General features: G+C 42.7%; 1 protein-coding gene across 2 annotated transcripts in view; it reads right to left on the reverse strand.

Moving 5' to 3' along the window:
* The window catches only part of SACM1L (SAC1 like phosphatidylinositide phosphatase), a 53,182-nt gene that overhangs the window by 21,239 nt on the left and 4,943 nt on the right, over positions 1–27,000 (reverse strand). For both annotated transcript variants that reach the window (XM_068981751.1, XM_068981750.1), the window contains exons 2-8: positions 16,800–16,897; positions 14,051–14,125; positions 12,650–12,777; positions 7,677–7,826; positions 6,621–6,680; positions 5,748–5,781; positions 1,021–1,122 (exon numbers count right to left, since the gene is read on the reverse strand). In XM_068981751.1, coding sequence (XP_068837852.1) covers positions 1,021–1,122; positions 5,748–5,781; positions 6,621–6,680; positions 7,677–7,826; positions 12,650–12,777; positions 14,051–14,125; positions 16,800–16,897 — 647 coding nt within the window. The remainder of the gene's footprint in view (positions 1–1,020; positions 1,123–5,747; positions 5,782–6,620; positions 6,681–7,676; positions 7,827–12,649; positions 12,778–14,050; positions 14,126–16,799; positions 16,898–27,000) is intronic.

The following is a 27,000-nucleotide window of genomic DNA, read 5'->3' on the forward strand; positions in this document are numbered from 1 at the left end:
GAGAGAGAGGATCTTTAAGAAGGGATTTTCAATATATATTTAGTTTAAAAAAACCCAAGGTACAAGAAAATGTACACAGTATACAACCACTGCCTACAAAAGGAGAACACACTTGCAATAACATAAAAACTATCTGAAAGATAAGAAACTAACAACAGAGCAGCTGGTCAGGGGTAAGATGTAGCAGATACACTCAGAAAGGCGAAATATTTTTTAATTGCATATCTTTTTATATTTCTTGACTGCATTGCAAATTTAAAGCTTTTAATTAAAAAATATGACTCCATCCAAGACAATCCAGATATAAAGGCATTGCTAACTTTAATCCTGAGTCTATAACTGTGGTCAGTTAACTCACTAAATGTCTTTCTTCCTCTGCTCTGCTAAAGATTAATGAAATGACTTTTACAACCTCCTAGCCCAAAACTTTCATGATTTACCATAGAGTAAATCCACAGTTTTATTCTGATATATTTTGGCTTAAAAAAAATAGATTGAAGGAAACTTCTCTCATTATGACAGTAAGTTTTAACACAGATTTTAATACCCTGGTTTAAGCAAATGAGCATGTTGCTAGAACAAAGTCTAGAGAATAAATGCTCGAATGTAAATCTTAAAAGGCTGAAGGCACAAAGTCAAATGTCTAGCTTTATACATGCAAAGAAACCAAGAGCAATAAAAGAAAAATACTTTCCGATATGGGTTTAGGTTACTGAAAACTATAGTGATTTCAGTTATGCTTTCAGACATTCAGCAAATTACACGATCGGTTCATCTTAAAGTATTAAGCAGCAGTCGACAGTGTCTATGAACAATGCAATGAATGTCACCGCAGTAGCTGGAGGAAAGCACAGAAGACCAACCTAATTATCATAATGGAGCAGGAGATAAACATTAGCGAGGCTATCAAATGATAACGAAAACAAATACAAAAGGTTACACTCAGGTCACCATGAGTCAAACGCTAATTAGAGACAGATATAACCCAGTACCAAATCGCGCTGACAAAATTCATCTCACCTCTCACATAATAGCGCACACCAGCTCTGAAACAACTCCTCCTCGAGATGAGAATCCAATCAAAGTATTTTCCATTAATAGAACATGAGTGCATGGTAATAACTCAACTACATTAAGAAAAATACAGCATGTGGAGAAATCATATGTATTATTTTCAGATGAAATTTGAATCTCTCTACCCTAGTTAGAATGACTGTCTCTAAAAGGAAAAAAAAGCAGAGAATATGCAAATCTTTGTTTCTTCATGAATATTCACAAGCCTTTACTTCTGACTGTGAAGTTCTGTCAAGTCAGTAACCCTATGATGACGTACAGTCAGTGTGTTTCAGTGGTTCATTAGAGTGTCTCTATTTACATAATATGATCTCCATTCCCTGACAGTCTCAACCACTTTGTGAAGGTAAAGAATACTAACCACATCACAAAAAAATCATCTTTGAGTCAAAAACATACACATTTAAAAATAGATTAACCTTCAAATAAGAAATGGAAAAAAGACTAGGCTACTGAAGTTCATATTATGTATATTATATACATACTTACAAATAACAGTTGGTATGCATATGAAGATTTACAGGTCAAACTGTAAATTAAAGATTATTCAGAAGCAGATGATAATTAAAAATTATCTCCTCCTTTCTCATGTGTTTGGCCATGGTTATTTTACATATATATAACATTTTTCTTAATATAGTTTGATTCATCCATTATAAAGCATAGTATTATGATAAAGTATCTATAAACCTACTTTCAACTTCCAAACAGTATCCAAACCCTGAATCTAACCATGTGCTCCTCGATCCCATCCAACTGTCTACTTGCCCACAAGGCTTGTGGAGACCAGTCTTCTGCCTTTCAAGTGTAGTCCCTGATAGCTCATTTGGTAAAGAATCTGCCTGCAATGCAGGAGACCCCGGTTCAATTCCTGGGTCGGGATGATCCGCTGGACAAGGAAGAGGCTACCCACTCCAGCATTCTTGGGCCTCCCCTGTGGCTCAGCTGGTAGAGAATCCACCCACAATGCAGGAGACCTGGGTTGGATCCCTGGGTTGGGAAGATGCCCTAGAGAAGGGAAAGGCCACCCACTCCAGTATTCTGGCCTGGAGAATTCGATGGGCTGCATATAGTCCACGGGGTCCCAAAGAGTCAGACACGACTGAGTGCCTTTCACTTTTTCATACGCAACCATGACTTAAAAACACACAGCTTGTTTTATAAGAATGGCACAACACTCTTAATGTAACTCCAAGTCCTTGTTTATTCCCCCAGTAAGTACCTAACAGTCATCATTACTGCTTGAAGCAGCAGCTCGGTCCTCTTCGGTGTCGTATGAAATCTGAAAGGACCGTATCACAAAAGCCCTAATTGTGCTGATGGAACCTGCAGCTCCGAGTCGGTTCTAACACTGATGCTGCGGACATTCTTGAAAAACCTCCTGGTATAAACATGTTGGGTATCCAGAGGGGAAGGCCTAGTCAATTCATAAGGAAATGCTAAATAATTTTCAAAACAGCAGTACTGAATGACACGAGCAATATGAATTTTTTTCTTAGCAATATGAATTTCTAATGATTCATCCTTCTCCATCACCTGGTATCATCAGCTTTAATGACTCATCTTGAGCTCCCAACTCACAATCCTTTAAAAGCACAGTGCTAAAGAAGACTTCAAAGCAGTATTTATGCATTCATTTGCTCAAATTATCTCTTTGGAGCAGGGCAGAAAGATGAATCAGACAGGAGCCTGCCCTGACAGAACTGAGTAAAGCATGGAATATGTCTGACTTTTATGAATCATTTTCTTCTGATTACAAGATGAATATCCTTCCAGAAAGCACTGGAAGCAACAAGAGAAATATAAAAAGTCACGCAGAAGCCCATCATCACGACACAGCTTTTAAAATGTCGATGTGTTTACTTCTCATCTTGTATCAGTTAGTGACTCCCAGGGCCATGCGCTCCCACGTGGGATGCCCACCTCACATGTTGTCCTCAGCTTCTGACCACTGCTCACAGCTAACAGCACTGCTTTCATTTCACTGTGAAAGTAGCCACCACCACATGCTCCCACCACATCTAAGCGCCCACCGGCCTCCACGCCCACCCAGCTGCTTCCTTGCTACCACGGCGGCTGAGCTGGACAGTCCAGCGGACAAGCTGCCCTTGCCAGGCCTGTGACCTGTGCATGGGGCCCCAGCCCCTCACACACTCAAGGACACTGCACCAGCAGCGATGGCGTTCTCGCCTTCTCCACAACCTGGCTCCCGGGATTTGGTGAGAGCCCCCACTGGGGAGGGGAGTGAGGGAGCAGGAGCGAACCTCCCTCCCTAATGGTCATTTTAAGCGACCAGCAGCACGTCAGCTGATCCGGCCCTCTGCTTGGACACCTGGTACGCCTCTGCTTTGGGACACAGCTCTCACTTGGCTGGTTCTCCTCTCCCTTAGCGGCCTTTGCTGGTTGGTCTTCATTTCCCCAACTTTAAATCTTAGAGCCACTCTGTGCGACTCATCCTTCCATCAGCCACTCCGACGCCCCGCTTCAAAGACCCTCCATCCTCACCGGGGCCACCAGTCTGCGGCTCTAGCACGGACTATCTAGAATCCCCTTCAGTCAGGCTTCTCTCCTTCTTCACACCTTTTCCTTCGCTATTGCCTTTCTCCCTCTGATGCTCTCATCCCATAGCTTTGAATGCCATCTGCACCCTGAGGTCTCTCAAACATATGTCTCCAGTGTGGACTTCCCGCCTAAATTCCACTTCCACTAATCCATGTTTTCTTGCCATCTCTACTTTGATATCCACAGACATTTCAGGCTTAACGTGTCCAAAGAAAGGCCTGAATGCTCTGGCCTCCCTCCCACCTCAGCTCTGACCCCTCAGTACATGGCTTCCTTCCACTTACTCTGGCCAAAAACCTTAAGATGCATACTAAACCCTCTGCCCTTCCCCGTGTAATACAATTTGTCAGAAACTCCTTTCAGCTCTATCTTCAAAACTTATCTGGAGCCCGACCACTGTTGATCACCATCACCTCCCACCCAGGTTACGACTGCACCAGTGTCCGAGTGGCCCTGTCCGACCATGCCGATTCTCTGCCCAGATCCTGAGCGCTCCTCCTGACAGTTAGGCCAAGCTGCTGAGGGCCTGCAGGATGTGGGCCCAGATGCATCTTGGAACCCAGCTCCCGCCTGCCCTGTCCACTCTCTGCCCCAGTCACGCTCCCGCCACGGGCCCTCTGTCCTTGCTGGTCTCTAAGTACACGCAACGTCTGATGACAGTTCTCCAAAGTCAACACTAAACAAAGAACAATGTAGGGACCCCTGGCGGCTCAGGGGCAAAGACTCCCCGGCCAATGCACAAGACATAGGTCTGACTCCTGGCCTGGGAAGATCCCACATGCAGCGGAGTAACTGAGCCTGTGTGCCACAAGTACTGAGCCCGTGCTCCAGAGTCCAGGAGCCGCGACTACTGAAGCCTGCACGCCCTACAGCCTGCGCTCTGCAGAGAGAGAAACCACCGCGATGAGAAGCCCAGGCACCGCAGTGAGGAGCAGCCCCCACGCGCTACAAGCAGAGAAGTCTGCACGCAGCAAGAAGACCACCATAGCCAGAAACAACGAGCTACATTCACACATGTTTAAAAAGCCAATGTTAAGCTTCAGATTTACAGCTAAATGGATAATCTGTTTATATAATCTCATTTGCCATTATTTGCCCATTTACAATCTCATTTTGGAATTAAAACACACACACAAACAAGTGGCCCAGATCCTTCAAGTGCTACTGAAATAGAACATCTGCTACTATTTTACCCTTAGGAGAACTTGAGAGAGCTTCAGGGAAAAAGCAAAACAAAACCAGAATAAACAAGTGCTTTTATCCTGACATTTTCTGATTTCTATTCCCTCACAACTGTACAAAATCTTTTCCTGCATTACTGTTTTCTGCTTTTAAGTATAATAGGCATGATAATTTAAGGAAATCATATTAGCACAGTGAACAAATAAATCACAGACTGCTGTGTTAGCTCACAAGCTTCTCTGGCAGTGCCTGAGAGACCCCCTCAGTTTCTAGCAGAGCCCTGGTCTCGGGCGCTCAGCAGCACGCTGTGCGGACCCTTTCACAGCTAGCTCAGTCTGTTCCCCTGTTTTTATTACTACAGTGATGTCTCTGTTAAAGATGCTTTTAAAAATGAACTCACGATTAGATGACCATTACTCACTCTGTGCTAGTACCGCACCTTCTCCACAAGCATCACTCTTTGTAAAAACATCTAAGTTTCATTTTTTCTGGGGCTATTTCAAATGACAAAGATAATTTTCAACTGTAATTCTCCTCTCCAAGTTGCTGGTCACCCTAGTTCCTGAGTCTTTCTTAATTACTAAGAAAAATGTTCACGAGTCAGGCTAAAATTATTCTTGTTGAATTGATAAAGTCTTAAAAAGCCAAAACACAGTGGACCTATTTCTTCTTTTAACCCACTAGCCCCAGAATTCTGGGAGAGAGAGAACATGATTCAGTCTAAAGAGTTCATTCTATTTAAAAAAAAAAAAAAAGGTCATTTACAACCAGTATTCTCAGATTTTGCTAATAGGTTTGATTTTATCAAAAGCAGTATCTACTACTTCTAAAATACTCTCATGTAACAGTTGAGACTGTCTTTAAATCTGCCTTATAATAATATTTAAACAAACACTGCCACAAAACTGAAGAGTAATATGCAAGGATACAGCCATGTAATACCGGAAGGGCAAACCGATGGACCTGAAATGAAGATAATGTTTAGGAATAAATATACTTTAATAATAAAAAGAAGCACTATATAAAAAATATTTAAAGATGGGGAGGTGATACACGAATACAACAAAGCAGCAAACTTATGGGCAACTTAATTTTAATGACATTTTTCTACTGTCACATTGCCTTTGCAATTTAAAAAATTTAAGTATTTGCTGGAATCATTTGGGCTTGAACATTCATAGATATTGGAACACTAACAAGACTACACAAAGGGCCAGAGTGTTTATCTCTCTTTGTCAGTCTTGGCCTACGACAAGTGCACTCCTCCAGGGAGTTCAATTTACTTTTCCCACAAAAGCAAAGCAAATGTCAAAAAATGAAGCCCTCAGGCAAATCTATTTACCTAGATTCCATACATTACGCTTCTGAAGTGGGCCTCCTTGTCTATACCTCATTTGTGTAAACCAGGAACAGAGGGAGGTGACATCTATGCACGCCTATCCTGGGTGACTGAAGGGAGTCAGGGTCCCTTACAGACGCAAATGCACAGCTTCCTACTTGCCTGGGGAATTAGCTAAGGCCAGACGTATTCTCTCTCTCTTCCGTATGGAAAGCAATGTTATTTTTACTCAGGTATTTTTTCCTTATTTAAGGCTTCCATAGAAGAGCAAAGTAAAATAACTAGGCTTCTTCAACCCAGAATGATGTGAGAGCGTAGATCTAATCGAAGTCCACAAGTTTATCAACAGTTAAATCAGATTTCTTTGCCAAAATCCTTAGTGATTAACTAGCCATTATGTAACATGTATTCAATTACAACTTGGATGGTGACAAATAAGCTGGTTTAATGTAGTGCACATTACCTCTGGCTGAGCAGAAAGTTCTCGGAGAAGATGACCATTCCATACAAACCGCTGATCTGCCTGAGAGAGAAGTTTTAAAATCAGCGTGGGCTCAGCCATGTCCCATTCTTTGCAACCTCATGAACTGCAGTATGCTTCTGTCCTCCTGCAGACTCCTCTGTCCTCCACTGTCTCCTGGAATTTGCTCAAATTCACGTCCACTGAGTTAGTGATGCTATCTAACCATCTCATCCTTTGTTGCCTCCTTCTCCTTACACCTAAGACTACATATAATTCTACCAGAGTAGACTATTATAGTCTTTAGTAAGTTAGTCAACTAAAATATTGATTCAGGTTGAACTGTATAAAATTATCACTTTTATGGGTCAAAAATGGTCAATTAGTGGCAATTTCATATAGTCTAAGCCAATAGATAACTGACTGCAACTTTATAAACGCTATCTGCCCCCCTAAACACATCTATTCTTGTTAACAACAACAACAAAAAAAAAAATCAAGGCAGCAATTATCTAGGTTCTTGAACAGCAGAAATTTCATGTTAAGATCATCTGAGGTCTAGTTTTAAAGATACGCTTAATTAAAAAAGAGAAGGCGGGGGAGGGGGAAATCACAAAAAAACCCACACTAAACAAAAGCATATTTTCCAAGTTAACAAGCTGTTACTTTTCTTGTTGTAAAAGCTATAAATGACACCACTACAAAAGGAAGTTCATCTCTTAGAATATTAATTTTACAAGCACAATGGTGTTGCTAATATTCTGTTATACCACAGATCACTGAGAGCTAGGAAATGACCAACATTGTGTTCAAGTTAGATTTCTGAAAATGCACAAATGCAGTTCCCAATCGTGTCTGTGAAACATACAGATTCTGGGATCTTGAATCTGGAAGTGTGATGTCTACTTGAAACATGGTATGTTTTCAAAGCCCCATACATGATCCTGATACAGCCAGGACTGAGAAAAATCAATATATATTTTTTGGATAAAATAGAGGCATGCTCCTAAAAATTAAAAAATAAATCAAAATTAAAAAAAAATAGAAGATTAAGCTTACCCTTTCCAAGAGACTCATTTCCTGGAATTCTGGACTAGTGTTGGAGAGCCGCTGCAAAGTATGGGTCAAATCATATGTAGTTGAAAAGTAAAACCCATCCATACTCAACACATGGTTCATCATTGCTAGGAAAGTTTTATTATCTTGTAACTGCAAAGAAAGCAGAGAACACAGTCTATCTTATCCCTGAAAAGGAATCAGCATGATCACAGGGTCAAAGTAAAAACCTTTAAGTCAAGCCCTGTTAACTGCCATCAGCACCAAGACTGGACGAGGGGAATGCTCACTTCCCTCGGAACTGGGACAGTTCCTGTCACATGGACAATGCTCAGGAGCACAGGGTATTACAGAAACTGGGAGGCAGACCTCCTTGCCATTAGCATCCTTCACAATTTTTGCTCTAAAGGGCAGAAGAGGTAGTTTAATCAAACACCACCACCTTAAGTTATGACCTACTGAGTCTCAGATACTTTATACAGATTCTCTTGTCATGTTCTCAGAAACTCCTTGCGAGGTTAGCATAATTATCCTCATTTGAGAGAAGAAAAAAATTCTTTTAAAAAAATAAAGCAAAAATGGAAAAGTCTAGGAGAGAATGCAGTGGTCAAGGTGGTAATGAAGGAAGACCCTGAACTCACCTCCTCCCACAGGCACCAAAATTACAACAATCCACACAGCAACTGTCTATGAAAGCAAGCTGAAGCCTGGTAGGACAGATTTTTCACAGCTGAAGATATCAAGACGGAGCCATGAGATGGGTAAGAGAGGTGAAGACCTGGTATAGTAAAGACCCACACCCTCAAGCAAGTGATTCGCAAATGGGAGGATGACCACGACTACCGAGGTTTTTCCCAGTGAGCAAGGGGTCTGAGCCCGACGTCAGCTCTTGAGGTCAACGATCTTGTACCAGCAAGACAAGCTCCCAGAAATGTCTGGATTTGAAGGCCAGAGGCCAGCAGGGCTTGTGTACAGGAGAGCAGGACCGCTGCAGGAAACAGACTCCCCTTCTAAAGGCCTGCAGAGACTCTCACGCGCTCCAAGGCCTAGCATGGGGGCACCTGAAAGGAGCCAGGGCCAGACCCACTTAGTGATCTCAGCAAGCCTCCTGGACAGGCAGAAGGCAGCTGGGACGCCACTGTGGATGGAGACACTGGCAGCAACCACCTTAGGGAGCTCGTTCTACCAGGACAGTAGCGCTAGCAAGTGCCATTCTGGACCTCTTTAACACCTGTTAGTGGGGGTGGCGGGGGGGGGGGGGTGGCTTCTGCCCCCACCAGCTGGCTGGCAACAGCACCTGGACACCCCAGGGCAGACAAGAGAAAAGAACAATGAAACCAAGACCTGATCCTTTGAAAGGGAAAACAAAATTGACGAATCAAGGGGAAAAGGGAGAGGACCTATCTAAGTAAAGTCAGAAACGAAAGAGGGCAAGTAACAGCGGACACTGCAGAGACACAAACACAGAAGAGCTTACTACAAGCAACCACCCGCCAGCGAAGCAGACAACCAAGGAGACGGACACACTTCTAGGAAGGACCTCCCAAGACGAACCAGGGAGAAATAGAAAGTGTGAACAGATTTATTACCAGCAATGACACTGAATCACTAATTTAAAAACCACCAAAGTCCAGGATCAGACAACTTCACCAGTGAATTAAACCAGTGAACGCCTCTCTGAAACTATTTCAAAAAACTGAAGAGGAAGGAATGCCAAACTCATGCCAAAAGGCCAGTATCACCCGGATACTCACATCAGATCAAGTTATCACACAAACTCACAATCATAGGCCAGTATCACTGATGAACACAAGGCAAAATCCTCAATAAAATACTAGCAAACCAAATTCAGCAATACATTAAAAAGATCATATGCCACGATCAAATGGTACTGAGCCCAAGGATGGGAGGACAGTTCAATACCCACCAATCAAACAATATACTACATTAACTGAAGAATAAAAATCGTATGATCATCAACAGATGCAGAAAAGGCATTTTACAAAATCTATTATGCATCTGTGATAAGACCTCTCTACAAAGCACGTGTGCTGCGCTTGGTCGCTCAGTCGTGTCCGACTCTTTGCGACCCCAGGGACTGTAGCCACCAGGCTCCTCTGGCCGTGGGATTCTCCAGGCAAGAATACTGGAGAGGGTTGCCAAGCCCTCCTCCAGGGGATCTTCCCAACCCAGAGATCAAACCCAGGTGTCCTGCATTGCAGGTGGATTCTTTCCCATCTGAGCCACCAAGGAAGCTCATGAATACTGGAGTGGGTAGCCTACCCCTTCTCCAGAGGATCTTCCCAACCCAGGAATCAAATCAGGGTCTCTCAGATTGCAGACAGATTCTCTACCAGCTGAGCTACCAGGGAAGCCCATGAAGGGAGCATACCTTATTAATAAAGATCATATATGATAAACCTATAGCCAGTATCAAGTTCAACAGGGAAAATCTGAAAGCATTTCTTCTAAGTTAAGGAACAAGACAAGGATGCCTATTCTTACCACCTTTACTTAACATATCAGATGTCCTAGCCAACTTGGTGGACATGAGTTTGAGTAAGCTCCGGGAGTTGGTGATGGACAGGGTAGCCTGGCATGCTGCAGTCCATGGGGTTGCAAAGAGCTGGACACGACTGAGAGACTGAACTGAACTGAGCTATAGCAATTAGACGAAAGAAATCAAAGAAATTTAAACTGAAAAGGAAGAACTAAAATTGTTACTGCTTGCAAATGACATGATACTACACATAGAAAACCCTAAAGGAAAGATGCCACCAAAAAAACTAGTAAAAGTCAGGATATAAAATTAATATATTGAAGTCCATCGCATTTCGATACAGTAACAATGAACTAACTGGGAATAGGCATTAAGGAGAAAATCCCATGTACATCTGCATGAAAAGAATAAAATACCCAGGAAAAAAATTTAACCAAGATGGGAAGAAAACGTGTCACTGGAAAACTATAAGACAACGATGAAAGAAATGAAAAATGACACAGACTCACAGAGCACAAACTGATGGTTACCAGTGAGGAGTGCAGGTAAGAAGGATGAGTGAAGTAGGGAAGGGAGACTAAGAGATACAAACTCCCAACTATAAAATAAGCAAGTCATGGGGATAAATTGTACAGTATAGAGAGTACAGTCAATGATACTTTGTATGGTGACAGATGGTAAGGAGATTTATTGTGGTGATCATTTTATAATGCATAAAAATACTGAATTACCATGTTGTATACTTGAAACAAATACTGTAAATCAACTATACTTCAATAGGAAAGAAAGGAAGATTCAGTAAAAGTAATATTTCTACTTATTTTCTGATAATCATTTTAGCTGGCTTTCACAATGAATACTGAGACTGACGTTCGTTTTTATCCTTGTTTAAAAAAGTAATTTTTAATGTCTGGTAATACTTAATGTTTAGCAAATGATTAACATTTAATCTACACATTACAAATCTACATACTATGAAATTTTTATTTTGGCCTCAACATTGTTTTGAAAAACGGAAGATACAAATACGCAGTTAGTTACACAGCCTGACAACAAACTAGAGCAATCAGGAAGAAACTGTCCACTATTACGGGGCCATTAAACGTAAACAGCCCCACTGCCCTAACCGATCATGTCTCACAGAGGATGATATATTAATATACTGATGGATAGACAAGTAGGAGAAAAAATAAATTTTAAGTTTAAATAAATTTTGAATTTTAAGTTGCTGTTGTGTTCGACTCTTTTGCAACCCTATGGACTATAGCCTGCCAGGATCCTCTGTCCGTGGGATTTTGTAGACAAGAATACTGGAGTGGGCCGCCATTTCCTTCTCCAGGGCATCTTCCTCACCAAGGGATCGAACCCATGTCTCCTGCGTTGGCAGGTGGATTCTTTACCAGTGAACAAACAGGGAAAGCCATTCTACAGCTTTACTTAGTCAATAAGACAACAGTGTTAGGACTAATTTTTTAAAATGTCTATTACAGGTAAGATACACGTTTCAGAATAGTTAGCTTTCTTTTAAAAACAAACTTTTTGTAATTCTGGGAATAAAAATACAATGTAAACATTTTTTAAAGCAAATACTATAATGTACATTTAGAAAACAAATACTCCATAGATATAAATCTCTAAACATAATGTTAATTTAATGTAGTTTTCAAAAAATAGAAGAGTTAATCCCATTCAACTAAGTTTTTAAAAATACTTCAAGCAAAAATAGCTTTGTCTGAATAAGAATACAGGCAGTCTTTGTTTTGCACAATAGGGCTGGACCATGCAAATGACCAGGCTATCCTTCTAAATAATCTTAACCTATGTTAATAATCAACAGGAAAAATTACACCTGTTGCATTGACAGATTTTTAAAAACTCAAAACATTAAAATACTCTCCTACTGTAAGTTATAAATGGAAAAATGAAAACATAGTAAAACTACTATTATGTAGTATAATTTAAAACATCAAGAATTTAAAATATTTTATTTCTTGTCAAAACTGTATCAAGAGTAGCCTGAACAATGCCTGTGCTGCTCCCATCATGCAACTTATGAGCCATCTGCTCTGTGCCCTGGTGGACTATCACACAGCTAGGCCGGAACCAGTTTCTAACTCTTAAATACGAACTTAACTCTATGTGTTGAGTACATGGGCATTTTCAGTTTGTTCTTTTCTCTTTTATGAAATTTCATATTTTAAGAATTGAGTCAGTTAAAAAAAAATAAGCAACAACCCAAGAGCAGTAAAATATACGAAGAGTTATATATATATCTCCCTGATCATGGAACTGGATCCCACATGCCACAACTAAGAATATGCCTGCCGCAACTAGAGATCCCTCATACTGCAACTAAGATAGCCAGATAAATATATTGTTTTAACTCCACCAAACATTCTGTGTTCCACCTCCCTTCCCCACCCACACCGTGGGACTTCTTTGGGTTTTGCAATTAGTAAGCGCTTCCAGTCCTTACCTGAATATCAGTTAAGTGCAACATTGTCTTCTTATAAGAAAGGACATCAAAATCTGTTGCTTTCCAGATTACATGATTGAAAAATTCACCTATTTTTTTCTTTTTGGTAATGACAATTAGATAATTACCTGCAAAAAGCAAAGCCAAACTTAGGTAAATAGAAACAAGGCAACCAGAAAGCCAGGAGTGGCAGTGCTTTAAACTCAGAGGTGGGAGCGTGCTAAATAAAGGACAAGTACGTTTTTAAGACAATCTTATAATTTATGAATAGAGAGACAAGCATAGTAAAGTATTTTTTTGAAAGGTCAAATTTTTTCTCAAAAAGGTAACAGCAAAAGCTTTTGGTAACCAGAGTCGTGATCCTAGCAGACAGAAAACAAGAGACAGAAAACACCTCTCTCTCTCTCTTTCCCCACTAAGTGTGCCCTGAGCATACACGCCTCTGCTCATGCATCTCCCAATGTGCAGCTTGAAGCATGACAGGTCACGGGATTGGCCAGCGCAGGACAGTGTCCCGTCCACATCCCCCACGTCGGCCCGCTATCCCACACGGCAGAGAGATGTGCTTGGCAGCGTAACTGACTGGTTACTGCGGCACTCCAAAGATGAGTGGTCAGGAGGCAAGAAGCCGTCAAAGCACCATGTGTAACACACCAAGCCTGATCTTGGCCACCTCCTCTCCCTCCCACAAATAAGCCAGGGAATGCCTTTACCACCAGATTTATTCTTGAGATCTGTTTGGGGCTCTAACCAAAAGTGCCCTCTCTGGAAGTTTTCCTAGGTATAGCTCTCTACTAGAACTTGTCACACTGTACTGTAGTAACTTACCATTTAAATGCCTCTCTCACTTGACTGTAAACTGCAGGACAAAAGGGACCTGCATCTTTTATAACAGCATTCAGCATTTTATAGATATAACAGCATTCAGTTATATTCAGCATATAACTGTATGCCTGAAACAATAGGAACTTTTTAGAAGTATGAAATAAAATTTAAATTCGAAAAATCACTCTTCTAATAACTAGAACCAGGTAACATTCTCTAACATGCTCTATGTCATAATCAACCCCAGTAAGGAGCTGAAGGTACAGAATACTCTGGTTCATCAATGCATTAAAACTTTAGTGTAAATACTCTTAAAATTTATGAAAAATCTCTAGCAGACTAGAGATTTCAACTCCAGTTAAATAAAACCAAAATCAAAACTTTAAAAAAAAAGAACCTCAGCCTTATAAATGTAACCACTCACTACTAGGGGTATATCACTTTTAGAAATTAAGTACAAATACCTAAACTACAGATTCACTGCTTCAAGTAAGATATAAAGTGTGCCTTCATCTTCATACTCTGATAGGGTCGATTCAATTACCGTTTGCCCCCACTTTAGCTCATTTTTCTTACCTGCCACCAGATGGATTGTGCCCAGTATACCAAATATTGGTCTCGTGACTGCTGAAGGAGGAATATCTTTCTTGACTTTAAAGAAAAAAGTAAAGGAAAAAAGAAAATTTATTGAGAAAAAGCTCAGCAACAGAAAGAGAAATTTAGTTTCATTTCAATGGTTACTTCAACTAAATCAATGTGCATGCTTTGTTCTAAGAAAGCGATATTCCTTCATTAACGCTAGCCCTACATTTTGGCAGAATATACAACAAAGATGTCCAGGTCACATCACAAAGGTCTCTGCCTGGTCTAGAATATGGTGCCAAAAATAGCATGCTTCAGCAACCTCACTATGTAAAGTATGGATTATTTCCAACGTCAATTTTCAAATAACTTATTCAGCCTCTTGTCAGAAACCGAATCTATCCCTTTAAGAGAATTAGAAAGTAAATGGAGGTTGAGACGAGATTTTAATTTCAACCTGCAACAAATGGAATGTAAAACAGGGCTCCGGTGTTCCTGTCTAAGAATGTGGGAAGTGGGGGCAAAGAGCCAAGAGGGGAAGGAGGCAGGAGAAGGCTCCTCTTGGTGCCTAAGAGCTGACGCAAGCACCCAGGGAGGCCACATCATCAGCTGTGATTTATCAGCAATGCCCTCATGAACGAAGAGAACCTTAGATGCAAGGTTCGTTTCACAACTGTTAAACTTTAAGCCAATGAGCCACACAAAACATATTTGGCAGAACTCTAGTTTACGGGATAATGGCAGAAACGAGGGAAAGTAGGGTCTCCCAGTCAAAGAAGAGTGTTTCGCTACATCCACAGTAACTGTGCTTCCTGAGTCACAATGCACAGTGGGAGAGTAGAGGCTCTGAGAAGGCCTACGTGAGAAAAGCTGCTCCGTGGTTTCACTCAAAGTTTCCCAAGTTTACATGGCTATAAACTGTTTCTTTCAGTCACATTGTAATTAGCATCCATTCTGAAACACTGCTGCCTTGTTTCTTTACGGCACTCCTGTAATTCTAAAATTTACTTTTCTCTCAATAATTCAATTTACTTAGTAATGCTATGCCATAACTAACCACCATGAAAAATGGGAATACCAGTGCAGTAAAAAGCTCAGAGGACACTCCGAACATGTTGAGAGAACTGATAAATGCACTACTGATAGAGCTGTGAAGTCATAATAACCAGAGTGCGGCAGCAAGGGAAGTAAAAGCGCCAGGCACTCAGTCATGTCCGACTCTCTGCGGCCCCACAGACTATAGCCCACGCTCCTCTGTCCGTGGAATCCTCCAAGCAAGAATACTAGGGTGGGTAGTCATTCCCTTCTCCAGGGGAATCTTCCTGACCTAAGGATTGAACCCAGGTCTCCTGCATGGCAGGCAAATGCTTTACCATCTGAGCCACCGGGGTGATAATTCCTAGGACCATGATAATTTTTCACGGAAGAAAAAAGAAAAAAAAACTCCTCTTTCTGTGGCAATGGTCTGCATTCCCAGTGGTAAAAGGCAACTGGCAGAGAAACTGGGATCAACAGGCTCTCATCATCACTGGCTTAAGGTCAGCATCTCTTCATGTGTCTACCGGTGACCACTAACATTTTTACATCCACACTGTTCAAGACCTTTAGCTTTGTCCACTCAAATGGGTCAGCAATCTCTACTTACAAATAAAACGTCACTGACAGGTCAAAAGAGTAATTGAAAATACATCTACACTGAAGCTTTTATAAGACACTAGGTTGTATCAATGTGGTATAAAGAAGTTTGGGGACTGAAGTTTAGAAGTAAACTAACAGTGTGATAAAAGCAGTCAGCCATTCTGAGAGCACAGCCACCAAGCAAGTCACAGGAAAGGCCACATCACCAAACTAAAACAGCCGTCACTCCATTTGGTCAAACGAAGAGTTATATACAGTACTTAACGAGAACAAGCAGATACTCAAGAAAACAGACTTAGTCCTAACTTTCTTACACTTTCGTATCCTATGCAAAATATCTTCATGTTTCACTTTATCCATTCCGAGGTTAGTTACTATTTACTGAATGCCTACCCTATGGTCACTCAAATACTGTGCTTCAGAAAAAAATAAGAGAGTTCTGTCTAGACGTGAATTTTTAAATAAGTGACATACGACCTTCTAAATGTGATTCTCACATGGCACATTGATTTGTCACTGAAATTATTTCACATTAATCTAGTCAGAAATCAGTGTTCCACACAATTTAACAACAAGTTGTTTTTCACACCCCAGAGAAGCAAAACCAAAATACAGATAGATTAGATAAAGGTTAGGAAAACCATTCAGCCTAAAACATAAGTTTTAGTGATATATAAATAATTTTTCATTTATTAAATTATCCTCATAGTCATGAATATTTTCAAAAACAAAGCGGTTGTTAAAATTCCACACTTTATGCTAAAACAACTTTCTCACATCCTAATACTTTAAATAGTTAGAGTTATAGTTAATAGTTATAGTTAGAGAGGAACATTAACACCACCAAAATCAATCCTGTTCTAGTACCGTTGAGAAAACAAATAAATAATTAAGTTTTAAAATTCTTATGAACAGTAAAATGCTAAAAATTTCAAGAGAAAACATAAAATCAAGGCACAAAAATCAAATGAGGTAGTAAGAATTAAATTTTTTCTAAGAAGGCGCTCAGAGATCCACACACCAACACAGACCTCGTCAGTTTAACTGCTACTGCAACTGAGATGTAACATCTTTCAGGACGCTTATAACCCTGGCCGTGACGTACCTGAGAGCGTAACTTCTGTGGACACGCGGTCGATGATAAGTACATCATCTGCTCCGTCATCACAAGCTTCCACATAGAATTTTTCAGGGGTGATGTGCCTAAGAAGAAGTTCAAAACCATAAACAACTGCAGGAAATAACATGAACACTTCCCCAAAACCTACTGCAACAATGTGGGTCAACTGGGCATCATGTCCCCAGCCTTTGAACAGATGAAGCTGTTATGCGGTTCGTATGTGTTCACTGCCACTCTTCTGACTTACTTTAAGGCTGACACGGTTCCAATTTGCTCTGGCAGCACGGTGACTCACAGAAGACAATCACACCAGAATCTAACTCGAGTCAGCCGCTGCAGAGGGAATGCCGCACCGCAGTCAGGAGCACGGCCTGCGGGACCAGACTCACTGCGCTGTGTGAACCTGGGCACGCTCCTTATGCTCTCTGTTCTTCAGTTCCCTTTCCACAAAATAAGGAAACCACCAGACTCGTGAAATAGCACTGCTGTGAGGATGCAAAGAGCTAACCACTGAGAGACTCTCAGAACACTTGATACACAGTAACCAAGACGTGTTAGCCAAAAATACTAAGAAACACATTTCCAGGAAATCGCTTAAAATAAGCTTTAACATTTTGGCATTTTGTTAGAATGCCACCTATAATGTTCTTGTGGGGAAGAAAGACACTCTGCAAAATAAAAAAAAGGGTAAAATCAGGGTTGGGAAAGAGTACTCAAAATGTATGCAACTTTTTAATATGAGTTCAACAAAAATGAAGTTGGATCTTCAAGAGAGAAACTGGGTAACTTCAGCAAGCAACTGAGCATGGTTCAGGAAATAACCATCAACAAAAACAACAGTGAAAATCAAGATTTGCATGCACTAAAACAATGGAGATTGAGGCTGTTGTTAAGGTGGTGTGTGTATTAACCATGTCCGACTCTTTGTGACCCCACGGACTGTAGCCTGCCAGGCTCCTTTGCCCATGGGATCTTCAAGCAAGAATACTGGAGTGGGTTCCCATTTCCTTCTCCATGGGATCTTCCCAATCCAGGGAAGATCCTGTATCTCTTGTATCTCCTGCACTGGCACCTGGGAAGCCCACTGGGTTTCTTATAATATTATTTAGACAGATAATAATAAACTATGGCCTCAAAAAGTTGAGAGTATAAAATGAAGAAGGGCAAAGGTTAACCGAGTTTTGCCAAGAAAACACATTGGTCATAGCAAACACCCTTTTCCAACAACACAAGAGAAGACTCTACATACACATGGACATCACCAGATGTAATTAGCCCCAACTTTGCTCATTACTCTTGAGAGACCCTTGGACTGCAAGGAGATCCAGCCAGTCCAATCTAAAGGAGATCAGTCCTGGGTGTTCTTTGGAAGGAATGATGCTAAAGCTGAAACTCCAGTACTTTGGCCACCTCATGCAAAGAGTTGACTCATTGGAAAAGACTCTGATGCTGGGAGGGATTGGAGGCAGGAGAAGGGGATGACAGAGGATCAGATGGCTGGATGGCATCACTGACTCAATGGACATTATTTTGGGTGAACTCCAGGAGTTGGTGATGGACAGGGAGGCCTGGCGTGATGCAATTCATGGGGTCCCAAAGAGTCAGACACGACTGAGCGACTGAACTGAACTGTGTAATGCGGGCCAAGTTAGGAGTGTTACCTCATGCCAGGCCTTGTTAGGTACTAGAGGTACAAAGTCCCCGGATCACAGAGCTTACGTGACAACGGGAAAGACAATACACATGGAAGTGATTCCGTGATTTCAGATGGTGATCTGAACTACAAAGAAAATAAAGGGGCCTCCAGTTCAAGAAGGTAGAGTAGAGGGACATGCGTTCATCTCATCCTGCGAGAACACCAAAATCACAACCATCTGTTGAACAACCATCAACAGGAGGATGCTGGAACCTATCAAAAATGATACTCCATGACCAAAGACAAAGGAAAAACCACCGCAAGACAGCAGGAGGGGCACAATCACGATAAAATCAAATCCCATACCCGCTGGGTGGGCGACCTACAAACTGGAGAGCAATACCAAAGAAGTTTCCCCACTGCTGTGAAGTCTCAGAACCCCATGTCGGGCTTCCCGGCCTGGGGAACCAACGGAGAGACTGGGAGTCCCCGGGGAATGCGACCTTGAGGCCAGCAGGATTTGATTACAAGACTTCCCCAGGACTTCCACGCTGCTGCTGCTGCTAAGTCACTTCAGCCATGTCCGACTCTGTGACCCCAGAGACAGCAGCCCACCAGGCTCCCCCGTCCCTGGGATTCTCCAGGCATGAACACTGGAGTGGGTTGCCATTTTCTTTTCCAATGCTTGAAAGTGAAAAGTGAAAGTGAGGTCGCTCAGTCATGTCCAACTCTTAGCAACCCCATGGACTGCAGCCTTCCAGGCTCCTCCATCCATGGGATTTTCCAGGCAAGAGTACTGGAGTGGGGTGCCATCACCTTTTCCTCAGGAGGATGCTGGAACCCACCAAAAAAAAGATATCCCGGACTCAGAGAGAGAGGGAGAGGGTGGGATGATTTGGGAGAATGGCATTCTATCATGTATACTATCATGTAAGAATTGAATCGCCAGTCTATGTCTGACGCAGGATACAGCATGCTTGGGGCTGGTGCATGGGGATGACCCACAGAGATGTTATGGGGAGGGAGGTGGGAGGGGGTTTCATGTTTGGGAACACATGTAAGAATTAAAGATTTTAAAATTTAATAAAAAAAAAAATAAAATGGAAAAAAAAAAAAAAGATATCCCATGTCCAAAGACAAAGAAGAAGCTGCAGCAAAGACGGGAGGAGGGGCGCAATCACAATCAAATCAAATCCCATACCCATCACGTGGGTGACCCAAAACTGGAGAAGACGACCAAAGAAGTTCTCCCACTGCTGTGAGGGTTCGGAATCCGCAGGGCTTCCCAGTCCAGAGATCTGACAAAGGGACTAGGCATCCCCAGGGGATCTGGCCGCGAAGGTCAGCAGGACTTGATCACAGGACGGGGGGAAACAGAGCCTCCAGCCTTGCAGGCACGAAGAAAACCCTGGGCACACCAAGACCCAGAGCAAAGGAGCGGTGCACCCACAGGAGTCCGAACCGAGACCACCTGCCAGCGTTGGAGGGTCTCCTGTGGGGGCGGGTCCGCAGGGGCTCCCCACAGGACGGGGCACAGCAGCAGCAGGCCCGGAAGGGCCCCTTGGTGTAAGCCCTCTTGGAGGTCACCATCAACCCTGCCACAGAGTCTGCAGACGCCAGGGCTGGGTCACCTCAGGCCAAACAACTACCAGGGAGGGAGTGCGACTCCACCCCTCAGCAGACAACTGGATGGAAGCTTTACTGCGCAAGGCCCTGCCCTCCAGAGCAAGACCCAGTGTTTCCCACGACCAGTTCCTCCCATCTGGAATCTTACACAAGCCTCTTAGCTTCCTCCATCAGGGGGCAAACAGAAGAAGCAAGGAGTGGCTTCTTGCCACAGTGGCTGAAAAAAAATCCATATTACAGAAAGTTAATCAGGATGAAAAGCAAAGTTATGTCCCTGAGGAAGGGACAATATAAAACCCGCAAAAAACAACTAAATGAAGTAGAGATAGGAAACCTTTCAGAAAAAGATTTCAGAGTAATGATAGGGAAGATGATCCAGGGTCTAGGAAAAACAATGAAGAAGATTCAAGAATGTTTACCAAAGACATACAAGAACTAAAGAACAAGCAAACAGAGATGAATAAGAAATACACTGGACGGAGTCAATAGCAGAAGACTTGAGGCAGAAGGACAGATAAATGGCCTGGAGGCCAGACTGGTGGAAATCACTGCCACAGAAGAGAATACCCAGAAAAGAAAGAAAAGAAATGAAGACAGCCTCAGAGACCTCTGGAACAAGATCAAACGCACCAACATTAGCATTATAGCGGTCCCAGAAGGAGAAGAGAAAGAGAGAAAGGATCTGAGCAGAGAGAGTCCCAGACAGGATAAACCCAAGGAGGAACACACTGAGACACATAGTAATGAAACTGACAAAGATTAAAGACAGAGATAAAATATTAGGAGCAACAAGGGGAAAATAACATATAAAGGAACTCCCATCGGGCTATCAGCTGGTTTCTCATCAGAAACTCTGCAAGCCAGAAGGGAATGGCACCATATGTTTAAAGCGATGAAAGGAAGGACTCTACAACCAAGAACACTCTACCCAGCAAGACTCTCCTTCAGAGTGGACGGAGAAATGGAAAGCTTTCCAGACAAGCCAAAGTGAAGAGAATTCACCACCAATCCAGCTTCACAACAAATGCTATAGGAACTTCTCTAGGCTGGAAATACAAGAGAAGGAAAAGACCTAAAGAAAATAAACGCCAAACAATTAAGAAATGGTAATTAAGATCTTACACATCGATAATCACCTTAAATGTAAATGTATTAAATGCACCAACCAAAAGACTGACTGGGTGGATTAAAACACGCACGTACGCACTTTCACTTAGCACACTCTGCTTGACCCTCCAATAGTATATAATTATTTTATATTGTTTAATTATGTTACCATTATGGCTTGCAACCGTAATTAACTTTTGTTTTTTTGTCTGGCTATTGACTGTGAAAACTGACAAACATCTTTCACTACTGTGATAATGTAACTATTACTCACTTAATACCATTGCAGCATGACTGGTCAACAGAAAAATAACAACTCTGTATCACCAAAACTACAACTTAATAGAAACAACTGTAGTCACTTTTCAAAATCCAGGTGCATATCAGAATTATTTTGAAATGTTTTGAAGAATACAAATGCCCAGGTATTTACACTTGTTTGACTTACTATGAATAGAATGTTGGATTTCCAATTTAAAAAATAGACACATAACAAGCAACAAAAGTTTACATACAGCACAGGGAACTATAGTTGATATCTTGTTACAACCTATAATGGAAAATAATTTCAAAAATAATATGTGTATAACTGAATCACTTTGCTGCACACTGGAAACACTGTAAGCCAACGATACTTCAATGAAATATATATATTAAGAAAAAAAAAAGAGCTGCAGAATAGGAGAGCACAGAAAGGAAGAACGGGGAGAGGAAGAAAGAGAGGGGTACAATCCAGGATGCTCAACATCTGCTGAGCGGGAACTTCAGGACAGCAGACAAAAAAAGAAATCTATCAAAGAAACCTCAAACCAAAGGACAAGTTTCCAGATGTAAAAGGGCTACCAAATAAACATGCACAGCGCACACGTGTGCACGCACACACATACACAGGCACATTCAGGATAAAACTTCAAAACACCACACAGACACAATCCTAAAGTTTCTAGGGGGAAAAAAAAAACAGCCAAAAAAGTAAGAGAAAGAAGTACTGAAATATTCAACAGTCAAACTACTGGATTACTCAACAGCAACACATTCTGGACTATTTAACAGCAAGGTCTTCAATTCTAAAGGATAATAATTCTCAGTCCTAGCTGAGAATTCTATACTTAGCCACAGTATCATATAAATGCACCTGAGGACAAAATGGAAACATTTGCAGACGTGCAACATCTGAAAAGATACTTCTCTTTCACTCTTTCTGAGAAAGAAGGAAAAGCTTTCACCAAAATGGAGTAAATGGACAGTCAGAATCCAGAGCAGGAGAGAGATAAAAGACATTGTCGCGATGATGGTAAAGCAAGGGTCCAGGACAACAGCTTACACCACAGGCCTAAGGAACAGCCAGTCAGATTAACGCAGAGAGGACAGGGCTCCCAGAGGCCAGACTCAGAGCAGGAAACGAATCAACAGCTACCTGACTTATCTGAGAAGTTTTATCGCTGTCCCAGAGACTGAAGATTTATTAGCAATAAGAACACAAAGAAAAGCCAAGCAAATAAAATACAAGCAGTTTTTTAAAAAAAACCTCTTAGTTTGTACTGGGGACTAGCCCATTAACAACCAATGTTGCGGTGGTTTCAGCTGAACAGCCGTACATAGACTTGTATCCACTCTGCCCCAAACCCCTCTCCCATCCAGGATGCCACATCACATCGAGCAGAGTTCCACGAGCCGTGCAGTGCGTCTTTGTTAGTCATCCATTTTAAACACAGCAGTGTGTACATGCCCATCAAAAAAGACACTTTCTAATTCAAGGAAAAACAAGCGCTTTTATAAGCAAATATAATAACATACTGTTGATGTCCTTTGAGTCAATCATATGCAACCATAATAATGTGAGCACTGACTCTCTTAAAATTACCACATTGAGAGGAGAGAAAGAGAGGTACAAAAACTAAATTCCCATTCTTTGAAGCAGAAAGTCATCATGTGACTAAAACTGAAAAAAAATCAGGAAATGGCACTGCAAGCGTGTCGTTCACAGGCGCAGAGTGAAGCACCGGAGGAAACTGCCTACAAACGTGAAAGCAGGTCTCTGGGACAGCGGGGCTTGGGAGTGCAAAGAGTGCTCTTTACAATAAGCGTTGTTCGTTTCAAACCGCTCCCTTGTATTAGATGACAATGAGACTTAACTTTTAAAAGGTGTTAAAAGAACAAAAACAAACATAAGAGTAACTGTGGATCAAGCTAAAAAAGAGTTCCATCTAGCCCAAGGGCTCTGGGAGCTTTGCTGACTCTAAGTTACTACTGGGCTGCCAGCAAGCTGCGCAGATCGATGTTATTGAAAACAGTTTATAAACTGGAAAAATGAAGATACGAACAGTGACTGCTACCTAATCAACATTTCTAAGAAGAGTAATTACAAGTAACAGCCCAGAAGCCAACTAATCTTAACAGCAAGTGTCATTCCAACTCGTTTCTTGTTTAGTCCCGCGGTCCTGTCAGACTCTTTTCGATCCCACGGACTATAAGCCGCCAGGCTCCTCTGTCCACGGGATTTCCCGGGCAAGAATACTGGAGTGGGCTGCCACTGCCTGCTCCAGGGGATCTTCCCGACCCAGCGATGGAACCCACTTCTCTCATGTCTCCTGCACTGGAAGGCGGGCTCTTTACCACGAGTGCTACCTGGGGAGCTCTGCGGTAGTTACACGGTACCCAGTAAGAGGAGAGGGAGGAACTGGGTTTTCTCTGATTAGAAGCTCTACAAACCATCACTAAAGACAAGTTCTGCCTGGAGTTTTTCCAAAATCAACCAGTCAACAGGCTACACCAAGTTCTCAACGGATTAAGTACACAGAAGCTACGAACACTCAATGAAGAACAAATATAGGCAAGGGACTTCCCTTGTGGTCCAGTGGTGAACACTCCCTGTTCCCAATGCCCGGGCATGGATTCCAGCCCTGGTTTGAGGAACTTAAGATCTCACATGCCCCTCTCTGTGGCCAAAAAAAAAAAAAATCCTAAGATAAAAATAAAGACTGATTCTCTGGTTTGCAAATGTGTGTGTGTGTGTGTGTGTGTGTGTGTGTGTGTGTGTGTGTGTGTATAGGCAAAATTTTCTTCCTGTTGCAAAAGGAAAAGTGAGTGTGTGTGTGTAGGCAAAATTTTCTTCCTGTTGCAAAAGGAAAAATAATGGCCTTCAACTGATGTGATGTTTTTTTCAAATTACTTATCTTACAAGGTAGATTTCAGAAGTTAAAGAAATTCCCTGTGAGAAGATTATTTGGTCATTAACTAAGCTGTTGATATCAAATCTCTAAAGTTCAGAGTAATATCACATACTAAAATAAACTGGTGAAGTCATAAGAATCCAGGAGGTGTTAACAATTCTAACTCAACAGGAATACTACCTGGTGTCTTTCAAGACAGCAGACTTGACATCAACCCAGAGTTCTGCCCTCTGTTAAGATGACACTTAGTTTTTGGAAGACACATCAAAGTAGGCCCAAGCTTGAACTCTCTCTTCTTGATCCCAGAGACCATGGACTTCAAAGCCCATTAGGTTTTAAAAATAAAGGGCTGTTAGGTCCATGGAGATGTGTGGCCAAGATGGCAAAGGTAGGAAGATTGTGAGCTCGCCTCCTACCACAGGCACACCCACGTCACATTTACAGAGCAACTACCGATGAGACAAAGGGCAAGACCAGCAGGAGAGATCCTCTGTAACTACAGACCCAGAGAAGGAACCACAACAAGACCGGCAGGAGGGAGGAGACGCAGGCTAGGCAAGATCCATACTCCCGGGCAGGTGCTCCCCCCAAAAGGGAGGATACCTCAACTGCAGAGGCTCTCCCCAAGGCATGAGGGCTCCAGCCCCACGCGGAGTGGGCACTCCAGCTGGGCGTGCCTCCACTGGGAAGACCAGTCCCTACAGTGTTTCCCTTCAAAGGCCAGTGGGCCTTACTTTCAGGAGAGCCAGAGGGCTGTGGGAAACAGATTCCACTCTTAAAGGGCACACACAGAATCTCCCATGCTCCAGCACAGAAGCAATCATTTGAAAGGAGCCTGGGTCAGACTCACCTGCTGACCCCAGAGGGAGAAGGATGGTGGCAGACATCCCCCCCTCTATCACAAGGTCGCTGGCACTGGCACCTGCCACTCTGGAATCCTCTTAGCTTATCGGCACAAGGACCTTGCCCCACTAGCTGCCTAGCCTGGCCTGACTCCACAAGCGTCAGTACTGGGACACCTCAGGCCAAGCAACTGGCCAGGCAGAGACACAGCCCACCTACCCACCAGCAGACATGCTGTCTTAAGACCCGAGTCCACAGCTGCCCCACGACCTAGCCCTGTACACCAAAGGGCACGGGATCAGCCCTAGACACCAGGGTCCCGGGACTAGCTCCAGGATCCCCAGGACCCTGCAGCCAGAGGCCCTGGGACCCAGCTCCACCCACCAGTGGGCTGGCACCACCCCTGGGGGCCCGTAAGTCCCAGCCCCACAGTCCAGTGGGCAGACAACAGCCCCAGGACCACTGCAGCCCTACAGCCTGCCATATCAGAACCCATTCTGAGACCGAGTTCTGCCCACCAGCAGGGCAACTCCGGCTCTGGGCCACCGTGCACTCTGCAGCCAGTGGACACGGCCAGGAAAATCACCTGCATCCACAATGAGTAGTTAAGGGATACGCCAAACAAAAAGATACAAAGCATGACGTCAAATGAGTAAACACGCGGGGCTGGGGGCGGGGAGGAGAGCAGTCAAAGCGCAGGGTGGTTACAGTGCTTTTCACTTAAGAGAGCAGCAGCTTAAAATAATGATCGAGACTTCTATGTATAAACCTCGCAGTAACCACAAACCAAAAATCTATAACAGATACACACGTGTGTGCGCGCACACACACAGACACACACAGGACTTCTTCCAAGTGCACAGGGAACATTCTCCAGGACAGTGTGTTGGGAACATTCTCCAGGACATTCACCGTGCACAAGGGTGAATTCAAAGCGGATTAGAGATTTAAATGCAAGCTCTGAAGACATAAATTTCCAGAAGAAAACACAGGCACAATGCTTTTTGACATCCATCTCAGTAATTTTTTTTTGATATGTCTCCGCAGATAAAGGAAACAAAATCAAAAATAACAAATGTAACTACATCAAATTAAAAAGCTTTCGCACAGTGAAGGAAACTATGAACAAAAGGCAGCCTCCTGAAAGGGAGAAGTTATATGCAAATGATATATATGATATACAGAACTCTAACAGCTCAAGAGGAAAAAGACGAGCGACCTGATTAAAAAATGGGCTGAGGGTCTGAACAGACATCCTTCCAAGCAGATATTCAGATGGTCAACATTCACATGAAGAGGCGCCCAGCATCACTACTCATGAAGGAAATGCCAGTCAAAACCACAACGAGACGCCGTCTCTCACTTGTCAGCTGGCTGTTATCAAAAAGACGACAAAGAACAAGTATTGGCAAGAATGTGGAGAAAATGGAACCCTTGTGCCCTGGTGATAAATCAGTGCTGCTGCTGCTAAGTCACTTCAGTCGTGTCCGACTCTGTGCGACCCCATAGACGGCAGCCCACCAGGCTCCCCTGCCCATGGGATTCTCCAGGCAAGAACGCTGGAGTGGGTGGCCATTTCCTTCTCCAATGGGTGACAGTGAAAACTGAAAGTGAAGTGGCTCAGTCGTGTCCGACTCAGTGACCCCATGGACTGCAGCCCACCAGGCTCCTCCGCCCATGGGATTCTCCAGGCAAGAGTACTGGAGTGGGGTGCCATTGCCTTCTCCGATAAATTAGTGCAGTCACTATGAAAAAGAGAAGGGAGATTCCTCAAAAAATTAAAAACAGAACTACCATATGA

Source organism: Capricornis sumatraensis, chromosome 10, assembly GCF_032405125.1.
Source record: "Capricornis sumatraensis isolate serow.1 chromosome 10, serow.2, whole genome shotgun sequence".
Classification (NCBI taxonomy): domain Eukaryota; kingdom Metazoa; phylum Chordata; class Mammalia; order Artiodactyla; family Bovidae; genus Capricornis; species Capricornis sumatraensis.